At 33.5% G+C, this 23053-nt stretch overlaps 2 protein-coding genes across 3 annotated transcripts; both read left to right on the top strand.

The window, feature by feature from the left end:
- Nucleotides 1–1838: 1838 nt before the first annotated feature.
- LOC108485363 (putative disease resistance protein RGA1) lies at nucleotides 1839–3140 on the top strand. The gene has a single exon (XM_017789172.1). It carries the CDS (start codon nucleotides 1839–1841, stop codon nucleotides 3138–3140), a length of 1302 nt encoding a protein of 433 aa, XP_017644661.1.
- Nucleotides 3141–4362: 1222 nt separating this feature from the next.
- LOC108486588 (superoxide dismutase [Cu-Zn]-like) lies at nucleotides 4363–7016 on the top strand. Of its 2 annotated transcripts, none has more exons than XM_017790713.2 (6): nucleotides 4363–4466; nucleotides 5905–5998; nucleotides 6082–6183; nucleotides 6319–6414; nucleotides 6529–6560; nucleotides 6664–7016. In XM_017790713.2, exons 2-6 carry the CDS (start codon nucleotides 5923–5925, stop codon nucleotides 6814–6816), a joined length of 459 nt encoding a protein of 152 aa, XP_017646202.1. In that variant the 5' UTR covers nucleotides 4363–4466; nucleotides 5905–5922; the 3' UTR covers nucleotides 6817–7016. The 2 variants fall into 2 exon arrangements, with proteins under 2 accessions (XP_017646202.1, XP_017646201.1); XM_017790712.2 differs by having other exon boundaries at nucleotides 4374–4466; nucleotides 5910–5998.
- The last annotated feature ends 16037 nt before the right edge of the window (nucleotides 7017–23053 follow it).

Raw genomic sequence — 23053 nt, 5'->3', positions numbered from 1 at the left:
ATCCTATTAACCATAACCCTTGCGGTAATCTTGTAACAGAAGTTACACAGACTAATAGGCCTAAACTGAGATACCAACTCAGGCCCCTTCACTTTTGGAATTAGCACAACCTCTGTTTTATTCATTTCTCTCAGCATTCTGCCATTTCAAAAAAAACTCTGGACACACCTCACAGTATCATCTTTTACTATTAACCAATACTTCTGATAAAAAATCCCACAATACCCATCAGACCCTGGAGCTTTCAAACCTCCCAGCTGGAAGACATCATTCTTAACTTCAACCTCAGACACCTTACTAATAAGCTCCTTATTATTAACCAATACATACTTATTATTTTATTTATATAAATAAAAAATTATTAATTAAAATATATATTTATAATTATTAAATAAAAATTTAAAATAAAATTAAAATAAAATGAAATAAAAATATAAATATAAAGAGTAAGAGAACAATTAAGCCCGACATTTAAAAACAAAACTATTAATATTTACTCATCTAACTAAAACAACTAATATATTAAATTAATAAACAAAATACATTTTGTATGTGATTCTGTTGTTTTCTTTAAAATCGATCCAATTCTTCTCCTAAATATTGGAGAAATCCGCCTAAAATCCTGTATGTTTTATTTGTATATATATATCAAATTTACCTTGAAAGTAAGCAAATTCCAATTCCCTCAAAGCCCCTTCTTTTGTTGTGAACTTTCCCAGAGTTGTTCCATGAAAGAGGGAACAAAAGTCAAAACTAAAAACACAGGAATACGCGTCTCTTGTCTGGAGATTTCGATTCAAGTCAACTATCAATCACAAGGTTTGCTTAAAGGCGACTTCCAAATGTTGCTAACCAAGAAAAAGAAAAAGAAAGCCCTTTTTGAGTGCTTGATTGCCTTGCTTTCCCTAAAGTAATTACCTTTTCTTCCTTCTTTCTTTCTTTGCTCTTAGAGATCAATTATGGCAGAATCATTTCTGTTCAATATTGCAGAAAGGGTCCTGGAAAAAATAGCCCATCTCTCTGTAGAAGAAGCTCGCTTGGCGTTTAATTTCGAAAGCCATCTAAGAAAGCTCAAGGAGACCCTGAGCCGCATTAAAGCGGTGCTGTTGGATGCTGAGCGGCAACAGCACCAGAACGAGAAGTTGCGCCTCTCTATGTGGAAGCTCCGAGACATCTTTTACGACGCTGAAGATGTTATTGATGATTTCAAGTGTGAAGCTCTCCGCAAACAGGTGGTCAATCACCCCAACATCACCTTCAAGGTTCGATTTTTAGCTTCCTGCTCTTTGCCTCTTTCCTTCTCTTTAAAAATGGGTCATAAAATCGAAGTCATCAATCAGAGGTTAAACGAACTGGCCATTGAGTGGGATAACTTTAATCTAGGACAGGGTACGGACAACCGACATGTTTTTAACAGAGAGACTCACTCTTTTGTGAATTCTAAGGATGTCATTGGTAGAGATGTGGATAAAGAGAACATTGTTGATCTCTTGATGAAACCAAGTGAGGGTCTAGATGTTCCTGTCATTCCCATTGTTGGAATTGGGGGTATAGGAAAAACCACACTCACTCGATTAGTGTATAATGACAATCGAGTTAATAGACATTTCCCATTGAAGATATGGATTTGTGTTTCGGAGGAATTTGATCTTACTAGGTTGCTTAAGCTATTGATTCACTCTATAAATAAAGGAGAACAATGTGATGATTCAACAGTTGAAGCATTACAAAATTGTTTGTGAAGTCTTTTGAATGATAAGAAGTTTTTGCTTGTTCTAGATGATGTATGGAATGAAAATCAAGCAAGATGGATTGAATTAAGAGATTTATTAAGATCAATGGGCGGTTTGTCTCAAAGTAAAATCATTGTGACCACTCGGAGTTTGAAAGTTGCTTCAATAATGAGTTCAATTAGCCCTTATGAATTGAAAGTTCTTCCTCATGAAGATTGTTTGATTTTGTTTACAAAATGGGCATTTAATGATGGTGATGATAGAAAATACCCAAATCTCATGAGGATTGGGGAAGAAATTGTGAAAAAATGCAAAGGGGTTCCTTCGGTAGTGAGAACTTTGGGGAGCCTTTTGTTTATGAAAACTGATGAATTTGATTGGATCTCTGTTCGAGATAACGAAATATGGAAACTCGAGCATGCTGAAAATGAGATTTTACCAGTCTTGAAGTTGAGTTACAACCATCTGCCATCTCATTTGCAACGGTGTTTTGCTGTTATGTCATTGTACAAAAAGGATAGTATATATTATAGTGATAAAGTCATCCAATTCTGGATGGCAAATGGACTGCTTGAGCATTCAAAGCAAAAGCAAGAATGGGTTGATGTTGGAGGTCGATATTTGAATGAGTTACTGTCGAGGTGCCTCATCCAAAAGGAGACTGATTATGCCTTGGGTTTTACCTTTAAAATGCATGATTTGATACATGATCTTGCATTAGATGTGTCACAAAAAGAGTGTAAAACAGTGAATTCCCAATCATATGTTATTGATGAAAATGTTCGACATTTATCATTTTGTGATGACAAGCTGCTAAAGGTTCCGCAAGATTTGAAGAAATTAAAAAATGTTCGAACAGTATTCGTCCATGAGCTTTCAACAGAATCGAAGACTATCCATGAATCTATTATCAATCTTTGTGTCTCAAAATTTAAGTATCTACGAGCACTTCATTTACGTTGTTCACCATTGACAGCTTTACCGAATTTGATTGGTACCTTGAAGCACTTACGAGACCTTGATTTGACTGGTTGTCGAAATATACAGAAACTTTCAAGTTCTTTCTATAAGCTTCGGAGCTTGCAAACATTAAGAATGTATGGTATTCCTTTGATGCAATTGCCTGTCAGCATGGAAAGCTTGATTGAGCTTAGATATCTAGAAATAACCATTAAAGCTAAGCATGTGAAAGAAACTTGGCTGCAATGTTGGGCATTTCTTCAATACTTGGGCTTGTTTGAATGTGACAACTTAGAATGCTTACCTGAAGGAATGCAGTATCTCACATCACTTCGAAGACTTGTTCTGTTTGGTTGTCCTAATCTTGTCTCACTACCACGAAGCCTGAAACACCTAACCAAATTAGAAGTCCTTCGAATATCTTGCTGCGAAAAAATCAATCTATGAATGGAACCTGAAGAGAAAGAAGACAAAGACCTTCAGTTGAGCCTTAAAACTTTCTCAATCCGGAGTTTAGGTGTGTTAACAGATTTGCCACAATTGCTTCTTGAAGGATCTTCTTCCACTTTGCAGCAAATACAAATTGAAAATTGTGACAAGTTTGCGGTGCTACCAGCATGGCTACAAAATCTTACTTCCCTTCATAAACTTGAGATTATTGAATGCCCAAGATTGTTAATTCTACCAGGGGGAATGGATCATCTTACCGGACTTAGACAGCTGAGAATTAGAGCATGTCCGAACTTGGGTCTAAGATGCCAAAAAGATGGGAGGGGCAGATTGGCACAAAATTGCTCACATCCAGGAGATCGATGTTAGTTGATTAAATCAAATAAAATTTGAGGCATGTATAAATTTTATCTTCAAATAAAAAAATTAGGGGTTTAATTGCAAATTTGTGTGTTTGAGATTATTAGAGAGTTAAGATGTGGTAGCTTCCACTCAAAATAAAACTGTAATAATCTATCTTAACAATTATAATTAAGCTTATGAGCTCTAATTTTGTCTGCTTTAGCTTTCAAGTTGTGTGGGCTGTAATTCTAAGAGCTCGACTTTAGCTTCTGATTTCAAACACTTGCTTTCTTGATGTTATGGATGGTTTGATGTGTTTCTCACTTGCTTGTAAATTCATGCTCTTCTTTAAAAACCCAAGTCCAACGCGCTGAAATGTACTGGGTGGGCTCAGCTGGAGGGCGAAGGGTCCAATTGCTAATTGAACCCTCTGCTTAAGGTTAAAATTATTGTTTTACCCTTTTCTCATTTACTTTAATTTTATTTATTTTTATCTTAAAAATTTTTAAATTAATTATGTTTGACTTTTAATTTTAAAAATTTTTCAGTTATTTATTTAATATTTATGCTCATTTCATTTTAATTAATAAAAATATCTAAATAAGTTTATAAAATATAATATACTAAAATTTTAAATATTATTGAAAAAATATAAAAAGAATTCAACATTATTTTTTAAAATTAATATCATTTACATTTTGGCCTCACAGCCACTACTAAAACTAAATTTATCATCACTTTTATTTTTAATCTTCCGTTCATTTTGGCCAAATGCACAAAAGCTTCCCAATTTATTATTTAAGGCCTTATATAGATATTTTAATTAGCTGTCAGTTGAATTCCCATTGTACCCTCAAATGGCTCGTTGGCGATAAAGCCTTCTCCTCTGATCCCCACCCGTTTCTATAAATTCCTAAACAAAGACCACACCACACCACACTCACACTCATTTGTTTGTTTACTCTGAAGCGGTGCTCTGAGGTAAGCTTCTTTTGACTTTCATATCCTCCTTCAATTTTTAGGCTTCTAAACCTTCTGCTTCTTTCATTTCTCTCTATCTTAACCTTGATTTTGCTCCTCTTCTCCTTTTATGGAAGATCATTCTAGAATTCTCTTCTTTTTTTTTTAAAAGAAATTCTGTCTGATCAGTTTGTGTGAATCCTATTTTTTGGTTGATGATTGAAAATTTTAAGACAAATATCATAAACAAATACATGTTGAAGAAGATCTAGTTCCGAAGGAGGTAGCTCAGTTTGTCAAGTTCTTTATTGTTTTTCGGTTCGACAGTCATGATTTTCGATTTTTAAGGTTTTAAAGCATTGAACTGATTAATTCACTATTTCTTAAGCTTAATTTTGATGTTCTTCGGCTTTTATGGAAGATCTTTCTAGATGTCCTTTTCTTTTTATTTTTTTAACCTAGATTTCGCTGCTGCTTGTATTTCTTTTTTTCCCCTCTTTGTAGGATAACTGGAAGATCTTTGATTCAATGCCGTGTGAACTTGGTTGATGATTGAAAAATTAAGAACATATATTTAAAATTACATATTGAAGAAAATCTAGTGCTGAATTCATTTTCAAGTTTTTGGTTTTCTTTTCATTGTTTTATTTGGTATTCTTTGAGAGAGTTTATTTTTTATTTTTTAATTTTTGTTCTGTTGTATGATTACAGTAGTGGACAAACTATTCCCTTTTTTGTTGGGATAAATGATAGTTTATGGTGAATGTTTGGCTTTTGTAATTTTTATCTTTATTTGGGGAATTTTAATTAGTTTACATTTCTGGTGCTATTGGACTATAATTAATTACTGTTGGAAACTACTAGCCTTTATTTGCAAAGGGACTTAAAATGATTGTGATGATACGAAACAAAGTCTACCTTCTGATTTTATATATGCTAAACATTAAGAATGGCTCTTGAATCTATTGTGCCAACTAAGAGCTTATCTTTCTATTTGTACCTAAATAAAATTTCATTTCAAATAAAAGATAAATTATTTTAAGGTTTCATTTAAGTTGAAGGTTAAGAGCTTATTTGGCACAAATTGAAGGGGAATGTCTTATATGAGTGCAAAATAAAGGTAAAGGCTCATTTGGGTACGATGAAACTACCTAGGTTAACTCATAAAGAGTTTTTCTTTTAAATATTTTAACCTTTTATGTAAGCTATCACAATTTCTGCCTATCACAATTGTTCCATATATTTGCATTCTTTGACATGGGACAAAATATTCGTTTGATTGCATTTGAATTTGTCCAATATTTATATATCATGTCAGGGAGCACAAAATTTGGGGCAAGTAGTATGGTTCATCATAGTTATACTTTTTGAACCTTTTATTTCATCATTATAAATGTATCTATCAAAGATATCTTTTATTTAGGTAATATTATTTACTTCCATGTCTAACATTGTGTAGTATAGATCACATAGAAAAATGGTGAAAGCAGTGGCTGTCCTTAGCAGCAGTGAAGGTGTTAGTGGAACTGTTTTCTTCACTCAAGAGGGAGATGGTAGATTACAACCCTGATAGCACTTGGTTTCTGTACTTCTGTCTTTCTTGTCAAAGTTATTTAACCTTTCCTTCGCTTTCCAGGCCCAACTACAGTGACGGGCAACATTTCTGGTCTTAAGCCTGGCCTCCATGGGTTCCATGTTCATGCCCTAGGGGACACAACAAATGGTTGCATGTCAACAGGTAAAGTGCGAAAGTTGGATTTGTTTTTCCTTTTTGTATGTAATTGGAATGAGAAAGGGAAAAAATGACAGGAAGTTGACTTTATTGATTTCTTGCATCTTTGGATGTAATTCATCGTGATTAATATCTTTGCAGGACCTCACTTCAATCCTGCTGGAAAAGAGCATGGTGCTCCTGAAGATGTGAATCGCCATGCTGGTGATCTAGGAAATGTCACTGTTGGTGCTGATGGTATGAATATTTGCTTTCTAGTTCATTACTAACGTGTTGAAATATTTCAACTCAATATTGGTGTTTAAGGATTTTGTATTGCTTATACTGTTAATTTTATTTATGGTGCTCCAGGCTCTGCGAGTTTCTCTATTGTCGACAAACAGGTATTTTTTTTTTTCAACTCCTTATTCATCTGTGCTTATGTTTGATTTCCTTTCTCTTATGCTTGTGGCCATTTCTGAAAATTACCGTATTATCCTTTGGTAGATTCCTCTCTCCGGGCCACACTCCATTATTGGAAGAGCGGTCGTTGTCCATGCTGATCCGGATGACCTTGGCAAGGGGGGGCACGAGCTTAGCAAAAGCACCGGAAATGCTGGTGGTAGAGTAGCTTGCGGTATTATTGGTCTGCAAGGGTGAAATTTTGGTCCTGGTGAGCGGAATAATACATTGAGTGGAGATGCAATGGCCTAGGAGCAAACTCTGTATGTGAACTAGGAAGTTTGTGAATAAAAGTAATAGAACCCTTGTTTTGTTTTGGTTTTCAGACTTAAAGGAGTGTGGTCTCTTAACGGATGCTTTAACCATTTATAGTAAGCTGTCTTTTGCTGAATGCTTAATTTTGGTGCTTTACTTCCTGGTAATGGTCTCATGATTCATGAATGCTTCAAGCCATTTTCATGGTTAATTTTGCATGAAACCCATCTTTTATCTTTGTAATTTAAGGGTTTGAATTTTAGCAGTAGCAACCACCGACCTTTACAGTATTGTGTGACCTTCAGTTCAACGTTTGAAGTTTTGCTTTGATGCTTAATTGTTAATTTAGGTCTGGTCTTTGTTTGACGGTTTGTACTTTGGATTTTGAAGGTAGGATTTTACTTTTGGTCCAATGTGACTTCTGTTCTTATCCATAGTAAGCTGTTGATTGATTCATTTATTCATTCAAATCGAGTTTCATCATTGACTCATAAGAATATTTTATTCTTTATTTTTTACTGATAAATTGTGATGGTGTATATGGGTGGGTTTACATCGGGCTTAGGCTCATGTTTAGCTTGGTACAAAATGAGTTATTTATATTCAACTTGTTTATATATATATATTATCTTTTTATTTTTTATTTAAATATTATTACTGAATATTTATTAATTATATATTTTACGTTTATTATTTTTTAAAATGATATATATATATATATATATATATATATATATTATCTAAAGAGAGCAATTCATAAATTAAACAAGAGTACGATATAAAATAGAGGTATAGACTATTCTCTAGTCACGCCAGCCTATTAGTTTCTTTTCCTATAAATGTGTGTAAATGAGGCTCGATCAAATTTAGTCATGAGTGACTTGCAGTCAATAACAAGAATGCAAAGAAATGTGAATGAGGCTCGATTAAATTTAGTCATGAGTGACTGAGTGCTATTAATAATTTCAACAACAATCTCAGCATCATCTTCAATATCTAAATGAGCAATGTTCATTTGAAGTGCAAGGGAAAGGCCATCCCTGAGTGCCCACAACTGGATCCATACATTAGTAACCAATGGGATACGTATATAGATCCTTTTATCCAATTTCCTTTATTATTTTTAATGATCGAACCATCTCCTCCAATGCCCGGATTTCTTAGTGAGGATTTGTCCGTATTAAGCTTAAAAGCACCGGTAACTAGGAGCTGCCATTGAACGTGCACAAATATAGGAAGAGGGCGGCAAATCAATTTGCAATTTAGAGCAAAGAATTCGCTTGACTTACTAATGATTTCTCTAGTAAAAGCAAATTGATTATTGGTAATATCTTGTGGACGCAAAAGTAATAATAAACTTGGAATTCATTGGTGCAATTGGAGACAATTATGTGAATTAAAAGAGTATGGAGGTATGGTTTTCCATTGTCTAGCAAAGTTTAATTTGGCTTTGCTTGCTAAGCAAGGTTGGCGCTTGATTAATTATCCTAATTCCTTGTTAACGAGGTCATTAGAGATAGAATATTTTTTGAATACAAACTTTTTAGAGTCGAATTTAGGAAATCTACCTTCGTATATCTGGAAAAGTGTGTGGGCTACAAAGGGTCTTCTTACGTCTGAGATGTGTTGGAGAATTGCTATAGGGACGACAATTTTGGTTAGAGATAATGCTTGGACTCTTGGGAATTCAAATTACAAAATACAACAACCTGTTACCAATCAAGATATACAAACTGTGGCCGATTTGATTGATCCAGCTATGGGGAAAGGGAGAGAAGGAATTATTCGATCTACCTTTGACGAGAAGGAGGCCCAATGAATTTTAAGTATTCCTTTGACATAGTTTCCACATGAAGATTTCTTGGCTTGCGGAGGTGAGGGGTTGAGAGAGTATACAATGCTTAGTGCTTACAAACTGTTACAAGAAAATCATAAGGCAAACACAAATGGGACTCATCATCCCCATTCGACACCTTACAAAAAGCTATGGATATTGGATCTGCCCACCAAAATAAAAAATTATAGTATGGAGAATTACAAAAAAAATTTCTGCCTATTTTGCTAATCTAAATTACAAGAGATTAATGGGAACACCAGAATGCCTTAGATGTGTGAATGGTTTCAAAATAGTGGAACATGTGTTTCGGGATTGTCTGAAATGAAAGGAGATTTGACAACAATTGGGCAATATGTGGCTAATAGCATCATCAAATATGCATATTAAAGATTGGGTGAGTCAATTCGTTAAAAACAATTCTAAATACCTTTGGAGATTCTTTGGTTGTGGTTTTTTGAGCTATATGGACTCGGAGAAAACCAGCTACTGCATGAAGGCAAACACTAAACAACCTCAGTGACGTAAATTTTAGAAGAAATTATTTGAGAGAAATTGATGGAACCAATGAAAAAACACCAGTAAAGTAAAGTGTGCAAGCACAATGGAAGGCATCAAACAACCAGTTTGTTAAAATAAATTTTGATGCAGCGTATTGCAAGCACAACAACAAATCATGTTTTGGAATTATCATCAAAGATGCAAATGGTAGGGTCCTATTTTCAAAAAGCTCACTATATGGTAACATACCCTCACCGTTTGCAGTTAAGGCATTGGCATATTTATAGGTGACTGAGATGGGACTGCATGTCGAACTTACGATGGTGGAGATAGAAGGGACGCCTTATCAGTGATTTCAAAAGCTGCAAACAAAAAAATTTTAAAGGTCAGTAATAGGTGCTTACATCTTAAGAGCTATTTGAAGATTATTTTTCTTCATTCAAATGAATTAGTATGAACAAGAGCAGACACATAGTGGTTCTCCAAGAAGCAAAAAAGAAATCTAAAGGGACTTTGTTTTTTCAAATATTTAGAGATAAGGAAAGTGCCTGTTTGGGTGGCTAGGTTACTTGATTTTTTTAGGTTTTGTTAGGTTGTTTGTTTTAGTTTATTTTGTTTTGATAATGTCTGGGCTTTAAAGAATCGAGTCTTGTTTTATTTTTAATGTGAAAAAATAGAATGTCGATAATGAAAATATATCACAAATAAAAGAGAAATAAAAATAAAGAACATAGATTTTTACGTGGAAACTCTTTCGAGAAAAAACCACGGGCAGAGGAGAAGAAAATTCACTATGTCGAATTTGAATTAATGCAAGAGGAATCGACTATGTCTATTTATAGGCTTGTAAAACCATATTCTAATAGGAGTGTAGTAAGATTGAAACACCTTATTCTAATCAATATCAAATAGATGAAGTTTAATAAGGTTTAAAAAACCTTATTCTAAAATAAAATAAAAGAAGTGTAGTTCTATATGGATTTTACTTTTATTTTATTTTACCATTGTATTTTATTTAAATAAAGATTCAGGTCACTTAATTCTAACAATTCTAAATACCTTTGGAGAATCTTTGGTTGTGCTTTTTTGAGCTATATGGACTCGGAGGAAATCAACTACTGTATGAAGGCGAACACTAAACAACCTCGCAAATTTCAGAAGAAATTATTTGAGAGAAATTGATGGAACCAGTGAAAAAACATCAGTAAAGTTAAATGTGAAAGCACAATGGAAGGCATCAAATGACCTGTTTGTTAAAATAAATTTTGATGCAGCGTATTGCAAGTACAACAATAAATCATGTTTTGGAATTATCATCAAAGATACAAATGGTAGGGTGCTATTTTCAAAAAGCTCACTATATGGTAACATACCCTCACCGTTTGCGGTTGAGGCATTGGCATGTTTACAGGAGACTGAGATGGGACTGCATGTCGAACTTACGATGGTGGAGATAGAAGGGACGCCTTATCAGTGATTTCAAAAGCTGCAAACAAAAGGAATTTAAAGGCCAGTAATAGGTGCTTACATCTTAAGAGCTATTTGAAGATTATTTTTCTTCATTCAAACGAATTAGTATGAACAAGAGCAGACACATAATGGTTCTCCAAGAAGCAAAAAAGAAATCTGAAGGGACTTTGTTTTTTCAAATATTTAGATATAAGGAAAGTGCCTATTTGGGTGGCTAGGTTACTTGATTTTTTTAGGTTTTGTTGGGTTGTTTATTTTAGTTTCTTTTGTTTTGATAGTGTCTGAGCTTTAAAGAACCGAGTCTTGTTTTATTTTTAATGTGAAAAAATAGAATGTCGGTAATGACAATATATCACAAATAAAAGAGAAATAAAAATAAAGAACACACAGATTTTTACGTGGAAACTCTTTCGGGAAAAAACCACGGGCAGAGGAGAAGAAAATTTACTATGTTGAATTTGAATTATTGCAAGAGGAATCGACTATGTCTATTTATAGGCTTGTAAAACCATATTCTAATAGGAGTGTAATAAGATTGAAACATCTTATTCTAATCAATATCAAATAGATAGAGTTTACTAAGGTTTAAAAAACCTTATTCTAAAATAAAATAAAAGAAGTGTAGTTCTATATGGATTTTACTTTTATTTTATTTTACCACTGTATTTTATTTAAATAAGGATTCAGGTCACTTAATTCTAACAATCTCCACTTTGACACTAATTCTCAATGAACAAGTTCTTCATCGCGAACTCTCAACGAACAAGTTCTCCACCTCTTCCATAAAACTCCTTAAGGGTTTAACATTAACAATGAACACCAACTAAGTCTAAGCAATGCTCAAACTTGGTAATAGGAAGTGACTTAGTCATCATATTTGCAGGATTTTCATGAGTACTAATTTTGCTCACAACAATATCGCTACAAGCAATAATATCACTTCCTGACTGTCACAAAATACTGTATTGATTTGAAGGTATTCATTGAGTTCACTAAAGAGTCCCTTCAACCAAATAGCTTGCAAAGTGGCTTTCCAACTGATTGCACAACCTTCGATTGTAAAGACATAACCTATGAGAGATATTCTTCTATTAATGTCTCCAGCAAAATCAACATCAACAAACCCAATGACTCTATCTCTAGTTCTTCCAAACTCTAAGCAAACATCAGTAGTACATCGTAAGTATCTTAAAATCCACTAAACTGCTTTCCAATGTTCTTTACCGGGATTCGCCATGTATCTGCTAACTGCACTGACTGCATATGATAAATCTAGACGTGAACAAACCATAGCATACATGAGAGATCCCACTGCACTAGAGTATGGAACATGTGACATGTACTCAATCTCATTATCTGATTTTAGAGACAAAGCCGATGAAAGTCTGAAATGGGCTGCTAAAGGAGTACTAACAGGCTTAGCACTCTGCATTTTGAACTTGCAAAGAACTTTCTCAATGTACCCCTTCTGACTTAGGTACAATTTACTTGCTTTTCTATCTTTGAGAATCTCCACACCAAGTATCTTCTTTGCTAGTCCTAAATCTTTCATCTCAAATTCTTTACTTAGTTGGGCTTTAACCTTTCTTATCTCTCCTTTATCTTTCAATGCTATCAACATGTCATCAACATAAAGGAGTAGATACACAAAAGAACCATCATTGTTTTTCTTAAAGTAAACACAACTATCAAAGTTACTTCTTTTGAAATCATGAGAAGTCATAAAGGAATCAAACCTCTTGTACCACTGTCTTGGTGACTGTTTCAAACTGTAAAGGGACTTTTTCAGTAAGCAAATATAGTCCTCTTTTTTTAAGACTATAAAACCCTCTAGTTGTTGCATGTAAATATCCTCCTCAAGTTCTCTATGTAAAAATGCAGTTTTTACATCTAACTGCTCAAGCTCCAAATCATGCATGGCCACAAAACCAAGCAAAGCTCGAATCGAACTATGATTCACAACTGGAGAGAATACATCTGTGAAATCCACTCCTAGGATTTGACTGTAACCCTTTGCAACAAGTATTGCTTTATATCTAGGTTCTTCAACTCCTAGAGTCCCTTCTTTCTTTTTAAACACCCATTTACAATGAACAACCTTTTTTCCTTTAAGAAGTTTTACAAGATCCCATGTTCTGTTTTTGTGGAGTGTGTAATGCCCCGTACCCGAGACCATCGCCGGACTCGAACACGAGGTGTTAACAGACTTAATTCATTACTTAAACAGCTCAAACAATTTATTTTTAAAATTTCCAGTCAAGCTAGCAATCTGCGTCATAGTCGCTTAAAAATTCATATCTCGAGTTCCGAAACTCGAAATCCAATTCCATAAATTTTCCCTGAAACTAGACTCATATATATATTTACTAAATTTTTTATAGAATTTTTGGTCAAGCCAATTAGTACAATTTATTAGTTAAAGTCTCCCCTATTTCAGGGTTCGACTACTCTGACCTCTGTATATTACGATTCAGATATCTCTCTGTACAGAATTTCAATGACTATTAAGTTTGTTTCTATTAAAACTAGACTTAATAAGGAATCTGTACATATAAATAATGACTTCTAATTATTTTTTTACAATTTATGATGAATTTTTAAAGTCAGAATAGGGGATCCAGAAATCACTCTGACCCTATTTCACAAAAATTCAAATATCTCATAAAATATAATTATATACCTGTTTTTTTCAATCCATATGAAAATAGACTAATTAAGCTTAAATTTCATAACTTACTCATCATTTAATTCCATTTCTACTATTTTTAGTGATTTTTCAAATTTACATCGCTGCTCCTGTCAGATTCTATTTTATGGCAAATTTCACTTTACTAAGGATTTTCATGGACTAAATAGCATTTTAAACATACATAACATCAAATATGACTTAGATTGGCCATTCCAAGGGCTAATCATTTACAAACCCTTTCCTTACCAAACCATAGCCATATCATAAGATCAATTACACAAAGTGAGTGTTTTGCCATACATGCCACATTCAAAATACACAAGCCATTTTACCAACTTAAGCCTTCGGATAGTGTGAACGAGTCTTCGACCTATCCCGATTCTCAAGCCGCCTTGTCAAAACTACAATGAAAGAAAAGGAGGGGGTAAGCACAAATGCTTAGTAAGTTCACATGCAAATAGCAAGTAACATAATCACACAATCTCACATAAAACATCATTTGCATAAACAACACCAAGGCATTCATGTTTCATTTACATTTAATATCTTTCTACGATTTCATCATACCAAGTTTTCAACCTGAGGGTTTAAGCACATACCTGTCAAATTTTCTCATTTACCACACTTACCAACATGTCACCTTTGTTTTAGGCCTTCTCCTTATTCACTTAAGATTCACCCGTTGAACACATCGGAATATAATTCGAATACACGGATTTCATGAACGTAAGTGTCATACCCGCAGCTAGACAAACTCAATAGCCTGCGGAACTTATGTAGCCAAGCTACCATGTAACCCGCTCATAAGTGATGTAACACCCTTCGCCCGTATCCCTCGCCGGAATAGGGTTCGAGGTGCTACCAGATTTAAACTCATCCATTTATATAAAACCAGACCGTAAAAATTTTTGATCAATTTTAAACTTTTCATACACACGTATATTATCCTTTAATCGGTCTTACAAGGCCCAAAATATTCATGAGCCATTATTAAATATTTACCAATATCTTAGTCTTGTATCATTTACTTACTCAACTTTACAACCCTATACATGCCATAGACTCGAAACACTAAGATTTACTTACGCCGATAGCGTAGACTTGACAATGTGATAATATCTCTGACGGCCTCCAACCCGATCTAACCTGGCAACCCTAGGGAATATGTGAAAGAAAAGGGGAGTAAGCTTTACGCTTAGTAAGTTCATAAGAAAACAATAAGCAACTCATTAACAAGTTTTATCAATGTTTACAACATAATCACAAATTCACTACAAGTTGTCTTCCTGAGCAATAGTCACTAAATTATTTATAACTAGATCTACAAAACTCCAAATCAATTTACGTTAATTTTCCCTGAAAGTAGACTCATATATCTTCCATCCATAAAATTTTCAGAATTTTAGGTTTAGCCAATCAATACCATATTTTTCTTAAAGTTTCCCCTGTTTCACTGTTTGACTAATCTGACCACTCTTCACTACGAATCAAATTTTTCATTGTACAGAATTCAAAATATGTTCTCTTTGATTTTATTTGAAACTAAACTCATTAAGGAGTCTAAGAATATAAATTTTATCTTATAACCATTTTTGTACAAATTATAATGATTTTCTAAAAACAGAATAGGGGACCCCGAAGTCATTTGACTCTATCCCACGCCACTTCAAATATCTCATTATCAGAAATTCTTTTGCTTACACGGTTTCTTTTATAAGAAAATAGACTCATTAAGCTTTAATTACATAATTTATTCATCTTCTAACTCAACTCCAAAAGTTTATGGTGATTTTCCAAAATCACGTTACTGCTGCTGTCCCAATCAGATTTATTACAAATTTACTCTTTCACACATTCTTTGCATTCACATTATTTAAACATGTATATCACCAATCAATTTCATCACATATCTATAATTTCACTCAAGCATAATCTCAATAAAATACATCATGCTCAATGATTCTCACACAACCGTTCAAATTAGCAATTATAAGATGATTCCGCACATAGTCCACCCTTATCGATAATTTACGATGGTTTTTCCCTTACTCACATATATGACATAGGCATTTTCACCTATGCTTCTCATTTCACACTCATGATTCAATTCCAATCAATCTAACATGCATAAGAATATATCACATACCTGGCCAACTTAATGCATTGAACAAATTCAATTGCCGATTTAACACAAGGTCTCATAGTCTTAGACTTTTATCAAATCATCGGCATTTTGCTTGCTAGGTTTTAAACCCGATAATATTATTCACCAGCTTAAAGCTTGCTAGGCTCAAAGCCCAAATATCACCATTATAAAGTCGTCTCATAAACAATTCATATAATATAGCATGTATACCTGTTCACTTTGCTCTATTTAATCATTCAATCATAATTTATAATTTCCCTTTGAATCATTCGATATTTTGCACACTAAGTGTCATTCTCAATATCTCGCACACTAAGTGTCATTCTCAATATTTCGTACACTGAGTACCATATTTGATTGCCCCGCACACTAAGTGCCACATTTTGTCGATATGTCGTCAGACATTAAAATATTCACGTATATACAATTTATACAATATTAAAGCATTAGAAACATCAATCTAACAATGCTTATTGCATACGAACTTACCTGGCTAAATTGTAGAGATACCAAAGTTCAGGGGCATTTTGGTAATTTTTTCATTTTTCTCGATTTTCCACCCGATCTTGATCATGCATTAGCTGAAAGTTGGAAGCTTCTTCCATGGCTTCTCAAGCCTTCATATTCGGCTGGTAAAAAGAGAATGAAAAAGATGACACCTTATTAACCTTTATACACTTTATTTATTACACCAAATGCCAAGCCATCATATCCCACTATCTCTTTAATGGGCTAATTACCAAATAAGGACTTCTACTTTTAAGTTCTATATCTATTTAATACCTTTAGGTTATAGAACACAACTTTTGCACTTTACACAATTTAGTCCTTTTTGTTTAATTAACTATCGAAACGATAAGATTTTTCAACGAAACTTTACTACCATCTTATTGCCACTACGTAAATATTTATAAAAATATTTACGACTCGGTTTATAGAAACAAGGTCCCGCTACCTCATTTTCTAAACCCACTTGACCTTAGGGTCATACCACTTGAACTTAATAAATCGCTTATAAAACAAAAATCACAATATCAAAAACATTTTTAAAATCACAATTAACTCGTAAATATTAAATATAATATTTACCAACCTACTCGTTCAGATTTGATGGCCCCGAAACCACTATTCTGATCAACCATAAAAAAACGAGCTGTTACAAGTGAACTCGGACTCAACTCAACGAGCTCGGGCGTTCGCATCCATAAGTGAACTCGGACTCAACTCAACGAGCTCGGATGCCTAGTTACATCTCACGAACTCGGACTCAACTCAACGAGTTCGGAACTCAAATATCCTAGTGACATGTCACTTGTATTCTAATCTATTCCCAAGGTTCAAACGGGCTTTTTCCTCGATCACACATCTTTACCGTCTTCCACAGAATATTGAAATCGATACTCGGTAGCAATTCATATTTAACAAGTAATAAACATAATTTGCATATTACTCAACAATAACCACAAAGCATAATATTTCATAATAATAATCATCATATCATATAAATATCATTAAGTTACTTAAAATGACAATTATGTTACTACATTTACACATGAACTTACCTCGGTATAAAATTATTAGCAATCGAGCCTATTCTTCATAAACTTTGTTTTTCCCTCGATCGCGACTTGAATCTCGTTTCTCTTGATCTATAATGCCAAATTAATCTTATTTAATACATACATTCATCAAAACAACATTTAATACGAACTTTGGAAAAATTACATTTTTGCCCCTAAACTTTTGCATAATTACACTTTTGCCCTTAGGCTCGGGAATTAAACTTCATCCCTTATTCTTATGTTTTATGACATGCTGATAATTTTTCCCTTCTATGGCAACGTCAAATTCACACTCTAACATGTACTTATGACTATTAGGTATTTTTACCGATTAAGCCCTTTTACTCGTTTTCGCTTAAAACCGAGTAGTACAAGTTGTCTAACATAATTTAAAACCTCATATTCTATCATAAAACACCAAAATACACAAATTTCACCTATGGGTATTTTTCCAAATATGAACCCTAGGTTGAATTATTGCTAGCATAAGCTTAATCGAGTTACCGGGATTCCAAAAAAGTAAAGAACATTAAAAACGGGGCTTGGAATCACTTACAATGGAGCTTGGAAGCTTGAAACAAACCCTAACTATGGAGAACCCTTGAAATTTCGGCCTAATGAAGAAGATGGACAAAAATTGGCTTTTAATTTTGTTTTTAATTCATTTTAATAACTAAATGACCAAAATGCCCTTACTACTAAATTTTCCAAAAATTCCATCCATGTCCAATTTTTGTCCATAGACTTAGAAATTGGTCAAATTTCTATTTAATACCTCCTCATTAATATTCCAAAATAATTTCATACTAAAAACCCCTAGAATGCAGTTTTGCAAATTATTCAATTTAGTCCCTAATTTTAATTTAAGCACTTTAGGCATAGGATTTCATCACGAAATTTTCACACAATCATGCAATCATATCATAAAAATCAAAATAATTATAAAATAGTTATTCTATCTCGGATTTATGGTCACGAAATCACTATTCCGATTAGGCCCTAATTCGGGATATTACAGAGTGATTCCATCTCCTCTTGCATAGCAAACATCCACTTTTCTAAGTCTTCACAGCTAACCTCCTCAGAATAATTAGATGGCTCATGGTTTGCATTTATATCATCAGCCACATTTAAAGTATAAACAACTAGTTCAATCTCGGCATACTTCTTTGGAGGTTTAATTTTTCTTCTAATTCTATTTTTGGTGATAGAGTATTGTGGTGAAAAAGCAACTCTATTCTGAATTTTTGTACTGGCTTGAGGAGTAGACTTTGTTGTAGATTTTGGATTAATTTGATGCTCTACCTGCTTTTGATTTCTTTATTGGAAGAGTCTTTAAGAGATAAGTTAGGTAGCATAGCAATTTCATCAAAAACAATATCTCTGCTAATCACAACTTTTCTATTTTCAGGACATCATAACTTATACCCTTTTACACCAGCTTTATAATAAAAAAAACACAATTAATGGATCTCGATTGCAATTTTCCATTATCAACATGAGCATACGCAGGACACCCAAAGATTTTTAAATTAGAATAGTCAGCAGGACTACCAGACCATACCTCTTATGGAATCTTTTTCTCAATGGCAACGAATGGAGATTGATTAATCAAAAAACATGTAATAGAGGTTACTTTGGCCCCAAACGACTTTGGTAAGTTAGCATTTGACAACATACATTAATCCTTCACCATGATCGTTCTATTCATTCGTTCTGCAATTCCGTTTTGCTATGGAGTATGATGAATTGTCAAGTGTCTCACGACCCTTTCTAACTTGCACAATTTATTAAACTCATCAAAACAGAACTCTAAGCCATTGTCTATGTAAAGGTATTTTATTTATTTTCCCGTCATTTTTCAATTATAGTTTTCCAATACTTAAATGCGGAAAACACATCGCTTTTCTGCTTCAGGAAGAATGTCCAAACTTTTTTGAAAAAATAATCAATAAAAGTTAGTATATAATTAGCTGAACCTCTCGAAGACACTCTTGATGGCCCCTACAGATCAGAATGAATATACTCTATTGCTCCCTTCATGTTATGGATTCCTCTGGTGAATCGAACTCTCTTTTGCTTCCCAAAAATGCAGTGCTCACAAAACTTTAGTTTGCAAATTCCTTGTCAATCAAGAAGTCCTCTTTTGCTCAATTTTGCCATGTCATTCTCACTCATATTCCCTAAGCGCATATGCTAAATTTTAGTAATATCATCATTTGACAAGGAAGAGGAAGTGATAGCTGCATCACCAGTAACAATAGAACCCTACAGAACATATAACTTGGTAGTCTTTCTCTACCCTTTCATCACAACTATGGAACCTTTGTAAATCTTCAAAACTCCACTTTCAGCCGTTTATTTGTACCCTTTTAAATCAAGAGTACTCAATGAAATAAAATTTCTCTTCAATTCTGGAACATGTCGTATGTCACTAAGTGTTCTGACAACTCCATTAAACATATTAACTTTAATTGTTCCAACTCCTGCGATTTTACACGAAGCATTATTTCCCATCAAAACTACACCTTCAGACACTATTTCGTAAGTTGTAAACGAATCCCGATTGGGACTCATGTGGAAGGTGCAGCCCAAATCAAGGATCTACTCCTCACTTGCTTTAGAATTGTTGATAGAATTGACTAGAAATTCACCATCGTTATGGTCTTCTACAACATCAGCTTCACTAAAATTTTCTAGTTGTTTTCTCTTTTGATTCACAGCCTCCATTTTGATCTTATTTTGTAACTTATAGCACACAGATTTAATGTGCCCTTTCTTCTTGCAGAAGTTACAATTTTTACCTCTGTTTGAAGATTTCGATCTACCTTTAGATTTACCGTGAAGATTTCGTTCATGTGTCCTTCCACGATTATCATCAGCATTCTAATCTTGTCTCCCACGAACAATGAGACCTTCTCCCTGAAATTCAGTTTTAACCACAAGATTCTTCATCTTATCATACAAGGTTAAAAAATCATAAAACTCATCAACTGTGAGAGACTCGCGGCTACATAAAATCCTGTCTCTAAAGGTTGAATAAGACGGGGGCAACGAACAAAATAGAATCAACCCTGGATTTTCCTTATCATACTGAATCTCAATGGCCTCCAAGTTTGAGAGAATTTCTTTAAACACTGTTAAATGTTCGTGTACAGATACACCTTCCTCCCAACGATGAGCATAAAGACGCTGCTTCATATGCAACTTGCTGGTTAGAGTTTTTGACATACATATTTGTTCCAGCTTTTTCCATAATGCAGTGACAGTCTTCTTCTTCATCACTTCCTACAAAATTTCATTAGACAAATGTAGATGTAATTGTGTTAACGTCTTTCGATCCTTACGCTTCTTCTCTTCATCCGTTAATATCGAAGGCATGTTATCTATCCCTAGCAGGGTATCCTCCAGATCCATTTGTATAAGAACTGCTTGCATCTTAATCTGCCACAACGCAAATCTGGTGTTGCAATCCAACAACGAAATTTCATACTTCAAAGACGCCATTATCGTGATCGAGATGAACAACTAAAAGCTCTGATGCCAATTTGTGAAAAAATAGAATGTCGGTAATAGCAATATATCACAAATAAAAGAGAAATAAAAATAAAGAACACATAGATTTTTACGTGAAAACCCTTTAGGGAATAGATTTTTACGTGAAAACCCTTTCGGGAAAAAATTACGGGCAGATGAGAAGAAAATTCATTATGTTGAATTCGAATTAGTACAAGAGGAATAAACTATGTCTATTTATAGGCTTGTAAAATGATATTCTAATATGAGTGTAGTAAGATTTAAGCACCTTAATCTAATCAATATCAAATAGATGGAGTTTAATAAGGTTTAAAAAACCTTATTCTAAATAAAATAAAAGAAGTGTAGTTCTATATGGATTTTACTTTTATTTTACTTTACCACTGTATTTTATTTAAATAAGAATTCGGGTCACTTAATTCTAACATTTAATAATAATCCAGCCATTCTTTTTTTTCAAAAATAAAAAATAAAAACAAATACTTGTTACAAAAAATAATGGCGTTCCTCAGCAACCAGATTTCCCACAAATAAAAGCTAAAAACAAGATGCTTAGAGATACGATGTGTGCTATGGAAATACTTTGAATCAATAGTTAACTTCAGCCAAACCTTCCATACAAATGATTCTTAGAGTACATTCAAACCATTATTGCAAAGAGTTCTCTAATAAACCCTTCTAGCTTCGCATCATTTAAAAATGTGCTCAGTAGTCTCCAATTATCTTATACATAGGCATAAATCATTCAAGGCAAGGACTTTTTTTGGAGAAAAGTTGAAGTTGGTAGGATTTCATGGGTAAAAGAGCCTTCCACACCCAGTTCCAGTTGGTATGTGTGTCTTTCAAGTTTGCTTCATGAATGCCTATTATCTTTTGACACCCACTATGGAGATTGAACTCCCCATTAGAAGATAATTCTCATCATAAGTAGTCATTATCCTTATTGTCAATGAGTACAGGGGTGCTCTAAAAAGCCTTTTCAAATGATAATAAAAATGAAAAAAAAAAAGCTTGGGCACATTTATAGTGGTTTGGCTCCAATTATTTACCTTCACTATTTTAGCTTTCCACCACTAAGAATTTCACAATTCACTATTAGAATTAATACCTTTCAAGGAGAAGGTATAACCTTTACAACACTATCTTTTTCTTAAGGCTTAGAAGGAACCTTTCTCCTTATCTTTTATGGCTAAACTAGAACACTTCTTAGTTTTATGGCTCGACTAAAAGTATGTGTTTACGAAAAATTAAGCTCTCAAAGAAATTAAATGAGTGGTAAAAGATCTAACAGTAAGTTCCTAAAGAATATTTATAAGAGAAATGAAAGAATAAAGATTTGAAGACTTTTCTCTTGATCTTGATGCTTGGATATCTCTCTCTTTTGTCTCGACGTGTTCTTGAAGTGAATTTATATCAAGGAACAAGTTTGTGGATTTTAATGATTGTTGGTGATGAATTCTATTCATTGGAAGCATTAATTTCAGGCTGAAAATTGTCCCTGCACATAATGTCTTGAGACCTGACAAGATTTTTCCAGACGAGTTTGAAAAATAGCCATTATATAGCTGTTGGCAAGCTATATGTAGAGATATAACATTATTTCAAATGTCTCTAGACATACTACCCAATGTCTCAAGACATGCAGCTCCTAAAGTAAATTTTTTCTTTGAAAGTGTCATGTCTTGAGACATATAGTCGTATGTCTCGAGACTTACATACCAAAGTCCCTTAAAAAAATTTAATAATTTTAAAACACATTAGAACACTTTGGTAAAAGGTTTAGATAAATTAAAATACATTTAAAACATACTTTTGAGTATATTACAAGTATCTGAAAATGCTTTGAAAATGCTTGATAAAATTTTCAACCATATTTTCACCAAATGACTTAGGAAATATAATACATATAAAAATTATCTTAAATATTGTTATATCAAAATCTTGGTAAATCAAAGCTAATAGTTCTTCACTTCAGTAGGCCAAAGTCTTAGGCCACCTTGGTCTTTAGGGAGAGTGATACTCTCCCATTTAAGGAGGTGGATACATTTCTATTCTTTAGTGTCTCTCCAAAGGAAATTTCTACTCACTCAATTTAGTTCATTGCAAACACTAGTTGGTAGCTTTTTGTACTACATAGAGTAGTTAGGGATGGAAGCTAAAGTTGATTTAATGAAGGCGAGTCTATCCATTTTGGACAGAAAATTGTTTTTCCAATTTCTAAGTTTATTTGTGACATTTTCCATGATAAATTTATAATCACACCTTTCCCCGAATGGCTTGGGAAACCTAGATATTTACCTAGATTAGTCATGCTTTAGAAACCAGTCTAACCTTTGCAATCTCCTTGATTTGATAATTTGTATTCTAAAAGAATAAAATTTTGGATTTACAAAGGCTAACTTTTTTTTTCCAAATTCTTTACCAAAGATATTAAGGATATT

This window comes from Gossypium arboreum, chromosome 13 (genome assembly GCF_025698485.1).
Source record: "Gossypium arboreum isolate Shixiya-1 chromosome 13, ASM2569848v2, whole genome shotgun sequence".
Taxonomy (NCBI): Eukaryota; Viridiplantae; Streptophyta; class Magnoliopsida; order Malvales; family Malvaceae; genus Gossypium; species Gossypium arboreum.
This window is presented reverse-complemented; position numbering and strand designations above follow the sequence as displayed.

Bases quoted from the DNA above. Each gene is read 5' to 3' on its own strand.
- LOC108485363 (XM_017789172.1), top strand. From the start codon at position 1,839: ATGGGCGGTTTGTCTCAAAGTAAAATCATTGTGACCACTCGGAGTTTG.
- LOC108486588 (XM_017790713.2), top strand. From the start codon at position 5,923: ATGGTGAAAGCAGTGGCTGTCCTTAGCAGCAGTGAAGGTGTTAGTGGA. The intron at 6,184-6,318 runs GTAAAGTGCGAA...ATATCTTTGCAG, and splicing joins AAATGGTTGCATGTCAACAG to GACCTCACTTCAATCCTGCT. The intron at 6,415-6,528 runs GTATGAATATTT...ATGGTGCTCCAG, and splicing joins TGTCACTGTTGGTGCTGATG to GCTCTGCGAGTTTCTCTATT.